The sequence below is a fragment of the Rhinoderma darwinii genome, chromosome 3 (assembly GCF_050947455.1).
Source record: "Rhinoderma darwinii isolate aRhiDar2 chromosome 3, aRhiDar2.hap1, whole genome shotgun sequence".
Classification (NCBI taxonomy): domain Eukaryota; kingdom Metazoa; phylum Chordata; class Amphibia; order Anura; family Rhinodermatidae; genus Rhinoderma; species Rhinoderma darwinii.
In genome coordinates this window covers 288712364-288724550 of record NC_134689.1, presented here as the reverse complement: position 1 = coordinate 288724550, position 12187 = coordinate 288712364, and the positions used below count along the sequence as shown (strand labels likewise).

The 12187-nt window shown below is 43.8% G+C and overlaps 1 protein-coding gene across 1 annotated transcript in view; it reads left to right on the top strand.

The window, feature by feature from the left end:
- Positions 1 to 12187, top strand: part of SECISBP2L (SECIS binding protein 2 like) — a 57548-nt gene that overhangs the window by 21899 nt on the left and 23462 nt on the right. Inside the window, exons 2-3 of the mRNA XM_075858030.1 lie at positions 2303 to 2481; positions 7699 to 8023. Coding sequence (XP_075714145.1) covers positions 2303 to 2481; positions 7699 to 8023 — 504 coding nt within the window. The remainder of the gene's footprint in view (positions 1 to 2302; positions 2482 to 7698; positions 8024 to 12187) is intronic.

Here is a 12187-nt window from a genome sequence, read left to right as displayed (position 1 = left end):
TCTGTTAAGAAATCCTGCACTTCAGATCACTGTTTATTGTAAACTTTGAGCCACGTTTTCTACATAGTCGCAGTGCCCTCTGTGGATGCTGCCGCAGTGCCCTCCTGTGGATGCTGCCGCAGTGCCCTCCTGTGGATGCTGCCGCAGTGCCCTCCTGTGGATGCTGCCGCAGTGCCCTCCTGTGGATGCTGCCGCAGTGCCCTCCTGTGGATGCTGCCGCAGTGCCCTCCTGTGGATGCTGCCGCAGTGCCCTCCTGTGGATGCTGCCGCAGTGCCCTCCTGTAGAGGCTGCCACAGTGCCCTCTGTAGAGGCTGCCACAGTGCCCTCTGTAGAGGCTGCCACAGTGCCCTCTGTAGAGGCTGCCACAGTGCCCTCTGTAGAGGCTGCCACTGTGCCCTCTGTAGAGGCTGCCACAGTGCCCTCTGTAGAGGCTGCCACAGTGCCCTCTGTAGAGGCTGCCACAGTGCCCTCTGTAGAGGCTGCCACAGTGATGTCAGGGGCTTGCCCAGAGCTGGAGTCCCGGAGCAGAGCCGCTTCTGGCACTCTGCCTGGGATTCCAGCTCTGCTCCTGACATCACTGTCCATATATGGACAGAGATGTCAGGGGCAACCCCAGAGCTGGAGTCCCAGGCAGAGCGCTAGTAGGCTCTTCCTGGGACTCCAGCTGTGCTCCTGACATCACTGGGACTCCTGCTCTGGGGAAGCCCCTGACATCATTGACGATGTATGGACAGCGATGTCAGAGGCTTCCCCAGAGTCCCGGAGCAGAGCCGATAATAGCGCTCTGCCCGGGACTCCGCTCTGGGGAAGACCCTGACACACTGTCCATATGTGGGCAGCGATGTCAGGAAATTCCACAGAGTCCTGGAGCAGAGCCTATACTAGCGCTCTGCCCGGGACTCCGCTCTGGGGAAGACCCTGACACACTGTCCACATATGGGCAGCGATGTCAGGGAATTCCACAGAGTCCCGGAGCAGAGCCTGTACTAGCGCTCTGCTCGGGACTCCGGCTCTGGGGAAGCCCCAGACATTGCTGTTCATATGTGGACAGTGATGTCAGGGAATTCCACAGAGTCCCGGAGCAGAGCCTGTACTAGTGCTCTGCCCGGGACTCCGGCTCTGGGGAAGCCCCAGACATCGCTGTTCATATGTGGACAGCGATGTCAGGGAATTCCACAGAGTCCAGGAGCAGAGCCGACACCAGCGCTCTGCTCCGCTCTGGGCAAGACCCTGACACACTGTCCATATATGGGCAGCGATGTGAGGGAATTCCACAGAGTCCCGGAGCAGAGCCTGTACTAGCGCTCTGCCCGGGACTCCGGCTCTGGGGAAGCCCCAGACATCGCTGTTCATATGTGGACAGCGATGTCAGGGAATTCGAGTCTCGGAGCAGAGCCGATACTAGCGGCTCTGTGTCCTGCGGGCCGCAGATGACAGCCCCAGGGGCCGCATGCGGGCTGCGTGCTTGAGACCCCTGGTCTAGTGTAAGGGTAAAGACTTTACAGAAAGTATCTATATGGTAAAAGGTACCTATTTCATATAAACGACTATACTTTGTGACTCTGTTGCTTGGCTATGGAGATAAAAATGCCTGGTCAGACAAGTAGTATATTGTAGTATGGTTTTTCTAGAGGAGAAAAAAATTGTAGAAGTGAAATTTCTTTACTTTGCAACACTTCAGGTTTCAGCATGCTCTAATGTATAGAACTATACTTACAGCATTTGGACCCCAAATCGCGGGACATTTGAATCCCCTCCATAAGTTCATAAATTAGATGTGATCAACTACAGGTGGGTCTTGCGTGTCAGAGACACGCAGGACCTGCTGACACTGAAGCAGTTGGTCCCGCGGACTTGGCGGATTCAGGTCTTGGCGCACGATACAGCTGCTCTATATACAGCATACAAAGCAGCTGTATCTAAAAAGGAAAAAATACTTTTTTAATAAATAAGAATTATAAAGTTGTACAAATAACACTGACCTTTTTATGAAAAAAAAAATATATATTTATTTATTGCTTTCAAAGGTTTACATAGCCTTTCATTTGCAGCCAAAATCTATATATAAATTTCATTCCATTTAACTTCAGTAATTTTTTTATTTATTTCCATAAATTGACGAGTAGGTTTTATGCCTTTGTGCAATTCTTTCCTAAACGCTGGCTTGTGCCTTTCTGACCTCTGGTAACTAGGAAAATTTGATTGCAGCATTTCATATTTTCCAATGTGATAAATGAGAACATTCTTATTATTTGGAATTTTGAAACTGACTAAACATTTTTATTTTATTTATTTTTTTAGAATGGAAAGTTGTCTGCTGAGGTTGAGCCATTTGTTCCTCAGAAGAAGGGGACTGAGACTCTCGCAATCCCGATGTCTCTTCCTGGTGACGGTGGAAATGTTGGCGGACTCGAACCCACTCCCATTCCAAGCTATCTTATAACCTGCTACCCCTTTGTGCAGGAAAACCAGTCTAATAGGTAATTTGCATGGCTCACATAGATATATAAACTTTACGCAAATTCTTACCTGCAGTTCTGATTTTAGTGCACTTGCTTGCTATAAATAGTATCTACATCTCTGACGTATGTCGCCTGAAGTACTGTAACTGTGAACTTTGCTTTCTGGTTTGTGTAAACATTATACTCTTATACTTCAGTTTAGATTTGGTAATATTTGCTTAGTCATGGTAACGTTACAACATTACAGGAGTACTTCCAGTGCTTCACATTTACAATCCGAATACTGGTCTTTTATAAGACTGGCGACCAAAATATTGCTATCTTTACAGACCAGCTACCTTCAACGTCATTTTACAGTGCGTGTGTGTATACATAAATAAATAAATATTTATATATATATACTACTGTGCAAAAGTTTTAGGCAGTTGTAGAAAAATGCTGCAAAGTAAGAATGCTTTCAAAAATTGAAGTGTTAATAGTTTTGTTTATTAATTAACAAATGCAAAGTCAATGAACAGAAGAGAAATCTATATCAAATCAATATTTGGTGTGACCACCCTTATCCTTCAAAACAGCATCAATTCTTCTAGGTACACTTGCCCACAGTTTTTGAAGGAACTCGACAGGGAGGTTGTTCCAAACATCTTGGAGAATTATCCACAGATCTGTGGATGTCGTTTCCTCAAATCCTTCTGTCTTATGTAATTCCAGACAGATTCGATGATGTTGAGATCCGTGCTCTGTGATGTCCATATCAATACTACCAGGGCTCCTTGGTCTTGGCTGGAAGTTTGTGGTCTTTGTCCTGCTGCAGAATACATTTGGAACCAACCCTGACCAAGTCCCCAACTCCATTTGCTTAAATGCAACGGCAAGCTGTAAGGAACCTTCACTGTTGCCTGCAGACACTCATTATTGTACCGCTCTCCAACACTTCGGGGAACAAACTGCCTAATGTTACAGCCAAATATTTCACATTTTGGCTCATCGGTCTAGAGCACCTGCTGCCATTTTTCTGCACCCAAGTTCCTATGTTTTCATTCATAGTTGAGTCGCTTGGCCTTGTTTTCACGTCGAAGGTATGACTTATTGGGGGCAAATCTTTCATGAAGACCACTTCTGGCCAAACTTTTCCAAACAGTAGATGGTTGTACCTGGGTCCCAATGGTTTCTGCCAGTTATGAGCTGATGGAACTGCTGGACATCTTCCGATTTTTGAAGGGAAGTAAGCATAATGTGTCTTTGATCTGCTGCACTAAGTTTCCTTGGCCGACCACTGCATCTACTGTCCTCAACATTGCCCGTTTCTTTGTTCTGCTTCAAAAGAGCTCCGCACGTCCTGAAACCTTTGTCTGCTTTGAAATCTTTGCCTGGGAGAGACCCTGCTAATGCAGTATAACTACCATGTGACTTGTTGCTGTTCTCAGTCTTGCCATGGTGGACCTGTGACATTAAATGTTTTTCACAACCTCACCTTTGTAGCAGAGTTTGGCTGTTCCTCACTCAGTTTTAAACCTCCTACACAGCTGTTTCTTATTGACTGTGTTTCAACCTACATATGAAAATGATGATCATTATCACCTGTTTGGTATAATTGGTTAATCATACACCCGACTATAATCCTACGAAATCCATGACTTTGTGCAAGTGTACCTAGAAGAATTGATGCTGTTTTGAAAGCAAAGGGTGGTCACACCAAATATTAATTCGACTTAGATTTATCTTCTGTTCACTGACTATGTATTTTATCAATTGATAAAAAATATATTAACACTTTTATTTTTAAAAGCATTCTTACGTTGCAGCATTTTTCCACAACTGCCTAAAACTTTTGTATTATATATATATATATATACATATATATATATTATAATCACACACCATTCAGCCAAACATTAAAACCACCTGCCTAATACTGTGTAGGTCCCCCTCGTGTCGCCAAAACCACTCTGATTGGAATCGTCAAGACCTCTGAAGGTGTCCTGTGGTATCTGGCTCCAAGACGTTCGCAGCAGATACTTTGTGATGTAGATTAAAAGGTGGGATCGGATTGGAATTGTTTTTTCCATCACACCCCATAGATGCTCAATCAGACTCAGATCTAAAGGATTTGGAGGCCAAGTCAACACCTTGAACACTATGTCATGTTCCTTAAAACATTCCTGAACAATTTTTTTAACAGCCTTATCACTGGTCGTCCTTACTTCGGCCACTTTTGGTGGGTACTAACCACTGCACACTGGGAACACCCCACAAAACCTGCTGTTTTTTGAGATGCTCTTACCCAGTCGTCTAGCAATCACAATTTGGCCCTTGTCAAAGTAGCTCAGATTTTTACGCTCGGCCCAACAGGACTGACTGTTTCCTTGCTGGCTAGTATATCCCACCTCTTGACAGGTGCAATTCTAACGAGATAATTAATATTCTTCACTTCACCCATCAGTAGTTTTAGGCTGGGTTCACATTGTGCGTTTTTTAAATAGTGGGGAGAAAAATGCACCTTTAAAAACGCATGCGGTTTTTAACCCCTTCCTGACATTTGACGTATCCATGCGCTAAAGTCGGGTAGGGGAAGTATGGATCGGGCTCACGGAGTGAACCCGCTCCATACGATGCCGGTGTTGGCTGTATGTTACAGCCGACACTTCAGAGTAACGAGCGGAGTCGCGCTCGAGCGCGATCCCGCTAGTTTAACTCGTTAAATGCTGCGGTCAATAGCGACCGCAGCATTTAAATCATTAGAAAGAGTGGGCGACCCCCTCTAACATCTCATCGTGCCCACCGCAACACAATCGCAGGGGGGGCGATGGTTGCTATGGCTGCCTGGGGGACTAATGAAGGCCTCCGGCAGGGCTTAACAGATGCCTGTCAGAATCCCGATATACTGCAATATATTAGTACTGCAGTATATCGTGCAAGCGATCAAACGATCGCTGGTTGAAGGTCCCCTATGGGGGACTAATAAAAAAGTAAAAATGAGTTAAATAAAGTTTTGTTTTTTTTGTGTAAAAAAAAAAGATATATATTAAAAGTTCAAAAAACCCCCCTTTTCCCATTTTCCCCCTAGAGCATAGTAAATAAATAAATAAACATAATTGGTATCGCCGCGTCCGTAAAAGTCTGAACTATTACAATATATCATTATTTAGCCCGCACGGTGAACGCTGTAAAAATAAATAAATTGTAAACGCCAGAATCTCTATTTTTTGGTCACCTAATCTCCCACAAAAAATGAAATAAAAAGTGATCAAACCGTCGCTTGTACACCAAAATGGTATTAATAAAAACTACAGCTTATCCCGCAAATAATAAGCCCTCATACCACTTAATCGACGGAAAAATAAAAAACTTATGGCTCTCGGAATTTGGCGACACAAAATAAATTTTCTTTTTTACACTTAGGATTTTACTTGTAAAATATAGAAAAAACTATATATATATATATTTGGCATCACCGTAATCGACCCACAGAATAACGTTAACATGTTGTTTTAATTGCACAGTGAATTCCGTAAAAACGGCGCGCAAAAAAACCATGGAGGAGTCGCTGGTTTTTTTCATTTTCTACCCCACAAATGTGTTTTTCCCCATTTCCTAGTACATTATATGGCAAAATAAATGGTGCTACGAAAAACTACAACTCGTCCCGCAAAAATCAAGCCCTCATAGTACTATATCGACGGAAAAATAAAGATGTTATGGCTTTTGGAAGGTGGGGAGGAAAAAAAAACTAAAATGAAAATCTGAAAAAGGGCTGCGGCGGGAAGGGGTTAAATTACCCATGCGGTTTACAAAGTGTTCTAGCTGTAATCTAGTTTTCTATGTACTAGTCATAGGTTTACAGCTGACATACACTTTGTAAACTGCATCGATAATTAAAAAACACATGCGTTTTTTCAGGTGCATATTTCTTTCCAGTTATTTCAAAAACGCAAATTGTGAACCCAACTGTAAGTTGTTTTTTTTATTGTAGTGAGCAATAAATCGCTGTCCATAGATGCATTAGAGTAGAGCTATATATCTCCGTACAAAAATTTGCTGCGATAAATCGCTGTCCATAGGAATACATTGAGTAGCTTGAAAATCTCTTCAAAATCTCCTGACAAGTGTCCCACTCCGAAATTCCAGCAGAAGTGATTAATAATAAATGGCTAGAAGATCTCTTGACTGGAGGGATTTTGAATACTCAATGTATTCCTATGGACAGCGATTTATCACGGTGATTTTTTTGCAATGAGGTAAATACCTCTAATCTAATGCATTCCTATGGACAGCAATTTATCGTTTACGTTTCTAATTCAAATAAGTTAAAGGCTATGATCATATACTGGGCTTCTTCTGTTAAAGCACAACATGAGGACAAATCAAGTGCCCCATAGAAACATGGATTGTACCCCCGAGGTCTGCATACCACATATTGAGAACCTAGGACATATGCCTTGTTACGGCTTATAAACTGGACATGTGACTGAACAGGCATTTTCACTTCCCGGTTCAAACTCTTCGCATGACAACCGTAAATAAAAGGATGAGAACGGTACAATAATGGATGTGTCATTTACCTTTGAATTGAGACGGTTACCAATTATGAGGTTCAAATTATGCCATATTTTGCCATACAGTATACAAAAGTATCCGGATGTATACTGTACTGTGGCAGCAACCTTTGGCTCTCCAGCTGTTGTGAAACTACAATTCCCAGCATGCCCTGACAGCCTTTGGGGACAAACTATCAGTAATACAGTACTTTTTCCCCATAGAGAACGCAGCACATCCCCGGTTTACACGGCAGCATAAAAGATCTGATCAGTCGACAAACAACCGTTTGCTTGTTTGTCGACTGATCGCTTCCGTGTTTACATGGGCCAATGATCAGGTATGAGCCCGAGTTAAGGGGATTTTATTCGGACAGGCAAAGCATTGTTTATCTTGCCTTCTCTTTCCTCTACCTTCATATTTATTTTATTTTTTTTGCACACTACCCATCACCCTTGGATCACCCATACCACTTTACTCTTTCTTTTTGCCCCACTCCCCAGTCTCTCTATCCACCTGTATCTCCCTTTTTCCTTCCTCTCCCTCTTCTTTTATTCTTCATGTTTCAATGTTTTCCATGCAATATGATTCTTACTTCTGTCTAAAGGTTTAATTAACATTTGTTAACATTTACATATGTAATAGTTTTTTCAAATCGATTCCGTACCAATAATCATTGTCCTTTTTATATTGTTTTAGACAATTTCCCCTGTATATTAATGATATCAGATGGCAACAGTCAAGCTCAAATCCTCCAGGACCTTACCTTGCATATCCCATTGTACCTACCCAACCACCTGTGTCCACGGAGTACATGTACTACCAGCTAATGCCAGCACCATGTGCTCAAGTCATGGGATTCTACCATCCTTTCCCCACTACCTACACCTCACCCATTCAAGCAACCAATGCCATCAATGCAATATCTAGTGATTGCAATGACCGCACAAACCAACAATCACAAGTTAATGTGTTACCCAGCCAGAGGAACAGAAATGCCACCAGACCACCTATTGGCCACAAGGTAGGTATATAACTCTTACCGAACAGAAATATCAAAATTCAATGTTACCGTGCTTTATAAGTGGTAGTTATTTGGGCAGGTAAAGAAGTATTACATAGTATGGTTGCAAAAAAGACAAATATCCATAAAGTTCAACCAGAGGAGGGGTTACTGTACCGGAGAGAAAGATGAATTCTGTATCCGTAACGCAGACAACTGTTGTTTGTATCTGTAATGAAGTAGTGTATTCAGTATGAACGGAATTCTTTTTAATGCAATTACTCCAGTAAACTCCCGTAATTGCATGAATAAATCTCTCCCACTGTATTTTGGGATTAGTTCAACTTAATTGCAGTTCTGTAATCTGATAGCCGGATGGAGGATGTCTCATTCTGTGTCATTTCCTCATTGCTGCTCTGAAAGTTTCCAGGAGCTCTCAATTGTTTTGATGCTTCAATTACATTGTAGGATTGAAGTTACTAATAGATAAAAGGCACCTATGTGGACCGTGATGTGTCGCTGCAGCTCCTCCAACACCACCTCTCCCATCAGCCCTCACTGTTAATGAGCGGAGTAAGGCTGGATTCACACGAGCATGTTCGGTCCGTAATGGACGGAACGTATTTCAGCCGCAAGTCCCGGACCGAACACATTGCAGGGAGCCGGGCTCCTAGCATTATAGTTATGTACGAAGCTAGGAGTCCCTGCCTCTCCATGGAACTACTGTCCTGTACTGAAAGCATGATTTCAGTACGGGACAGTTGTCCTTCAGCGAGGCAGGGACTCCTAGCATCGTACATAACTATGATGCTAGGAGCCCGGCACCGTGCAGTGTATTCGGTCCGGGACTTGCGGCCGAAATACATTCCGTCCTTTACGGACCGAACATGCTCGTGTGAATCCAGAGTAAGGCCGGGTTCACACTGAGTTTTTTGCAGGGGGAAATTCTGCCTCAAAATTCAGTTTGGAAGTTTGAGGTAGATTTTCCTCTCCCTGCACGCCGATGTTGGCGGCATTTTTCGCCCGCGGCCATTGAGCGCCGCGGGAATAAAACGGCACGAAATACGATTTCTCTGCCTCCCATTGATGTCAATGGGAGGTCAGAAGCGTAAACGCCCAAAGATAGGGCATGTCCCGTCTTTCTCCCGCGAGACGGTTTTACCGCTCGTGGGAAAAAGACGCCTCCGCCTCCCATTGAAATCAATGGGAGGCATTTTCAGGCCGTTTTTGACGAGTTTTGCAGCGCGGTTTCCGCGGCAAAAAATTTGTCATAAAACTCCTTGTGAACCCAGCCTTAGGCTTTATTCAGACGAACGTAAAATACGCGCGTGCAACGCGCGTGATTTTCACATGCGTTGCCCGTAGCTATATTTGTCAATGGGGCCGTGCAGACATGGCAGCGTTTTTTGCGCGGCGTTGCTCCGTTGCCAAAAACTCACGACATGTCCGTTGATTCAGCGTTTTCAACGCATCACGCACCCATTGAAGTCAATGGGTGCGTGAAAACCACGCATGTCACACGGAAGCACTTCCGTGCGAACTGCGTGTTTGCGCAACAGCTGTCAAAAGGATGAATGTAAACAGAAAAGCACCACGTGCTTTTCTGTTTCCGAACATCCAAACGGAGTGTCTTTGCGATTAGCGAACCCCGACAACCGAAGCTAACTTCACCGGGTTCGGCCAAACTCGTTTTGGCCGAACCCGGCAAAAAAATTTCCGGTCCGCGACGTCGGGAGACATTCACTGTGCATGGTGCTGAAAGAGTTAAACTGTTTCAGCACCATGGGCAGTGACTTGCGATCCCAAAATACATGAACCTGTAAAAAAAACCGAAGTTCTAACTTACCGGTTACTCCTGTCTCCTTCCTGCAGTCCGACCTCCCGGGATGACACTTCAGTTCAAGTGACAGCTCCAGCCAATCACAGGCCAAGCACAGGCTGCAGCCAATCACAGGCTGCAGCGGTCACTTGGACTGCCGCGACATACAGGGAGGTGGGGCCCGATGTCGAGAGGCGCGTCACCAAGGACGCGTCACCAAGGCAACGGCCGGGAAGTTCTCGGTAAGTAGGAACTTTATCTTTTTTTTTACAGGTTTTTCGCTGTTGTGTTCGGCATTCACTGTCGAGGGTGATGAAAGATTTAGCTCTTTCAGCACCTTGGACAGTGACGGGCGTCGACAAGCCTCATCTCTATGATGCCGGCTGCGCGAAAATCACGCAGCCGCGCATCAGACACGGATGACACATGCAGCTGTCAAATGGTTTTTGCGCGCGCAAAACGCTGCGTTGTTTGCGCGCGCAAAAACGCAACGCTCGTGTGAATCCAGCCTTAATAAGGCTTCTACTAAATATTCAGTGATCTGCCATCAGTCAGGTTCACTTCGGAATACAATCAACAACTTCGTACAACCTGACTCCAAAATAACTCGCCATTACAGCATTTCCTGCCACCGTATTCTCACACATTGTTTCTGCTATATTTAATTTATTAAAACTGAAAATGTATGAAAACTGATGGTCACCCTCCGAACACCTCTTCAGAAAAATGATTATAGGCGTCCATACCGTTTTTATTTGTATACAGCTCTGTTCTCATTATTTTATATATTTGTTTGTTAATGATAAGAAAATAATGGATGCATGTAAACATGCAATGGATAAGCCTCCCTTTTATTCCGTCTGTAATTGGACACATAATGGAACGTCTAGAATCCATCATTTCTGCACGGGTAAAATAGCGCAACATGCTGTACTATCCTGCCTGTTTAAAAAGGTTGTTTTCTTGAACTCTCGTAGTGGATGCTTATTTTATTTTAATAATATGGAACTTCTGGTTTTAAGTTAATAAAATTTAATCACTGTGCAAATTAAGTCTTGCTACTTTCTTATATTGTTTGGGAGGAACTTATGATCGGCCTTGTGCAAGTTTTCTGGCGTTAAAAGTTGCAAATTCTGGCGCAAGCTATATTTACGCAATGATTTGTGACTTTTTGCCAGTGCTTACGCCACTTTCACCTCTTTAAAAAAAAACAAAACTGTAGGTAGTTCATCAGAAAGAGGCGGAGTTACCGCAGTCCGGCAAATTCACTATAAATATGCCAAAAACGGGCTTGTAACTGGCACTTTGTAGTGCACGGACAGCCCAGGATGCAACAAATGTAATAGCCGTGCGCCCGGTAATACATTTGTCACAATTGTGCTTTAGTCTAAGACTGGCGTATAAAACCGCAAGTCTTAGTAAATCTGGGCCTTTGTGTTTTAATTCCTCAACACTTTCAAGGGTAACTAAACTTTCAGAATACTTCTGACATGTCATAGTGACATTTGATCGGACACCCCCACCAATCGCAATAAACAAAGCGGCAGAAATGCTTGGGTGAGCGCTCAGCCGCTTCGTTTCAGATCGGCTTTCCGCTTCGTTTCAAATCGGCTTTCCGCTTCGTTTCAGATCGGCTTTCCGCTTCGTTTCAAATCGGCTTTCCGCTTCGTTTCAGATCGGCTTTCCACTTCGTTTCAGAACGGCTTTCTGCTTCGTTTCAAATCGGCTTTCCGCTTAGTTTCAGATAGATTTTCTCGGAAAGCCGAGTAGTTGATATACGGGCTCATGGACTTTCTATTGATTCCATACACATTTACATTTTTTTTCCCCAGAAAAGCCGATCAAAAACCAAGTGGCTCAGCGCTCCCTTGAGCACTTCTGCTACTTCGTTTTGGCGATCGGTGGGGGTCTCAATGCTCAGACCCCCACCGATCAAAACTTCTGACATGTCACTGTGATGTGTCAGACGTTTTCTAGAAGTTTAGTTACCCTTTCAAGATATTTGTTTACTGCCCGTGAATGAGAACATTCCCATGATCCAGTCTTGCTCTCAGCTGAGAAGTGGATAGATTGTATCCAGTCTAGGTAATGGTCTGTGAACTAAATACATCAGCTGGACAAATCTCACTGATGTTTGCTACAATGTATCAGTCTCATTCACTGACAGCAAACTGACATTTTAAGACTGGTAAGGGATTAAACACAAAGTATATTAGAAAGTTGCAGAACTTGTCATTTATACAGAGATTAAGCTTTATTTGCGTATATCTGGAAAACCCCTTTAAACCGCGTGCGCTGGAAAATGTGTTACACAACATGTAGTGCTTTGGAAGTTTTATAAACAATTCAATAAAATCTAACATTCT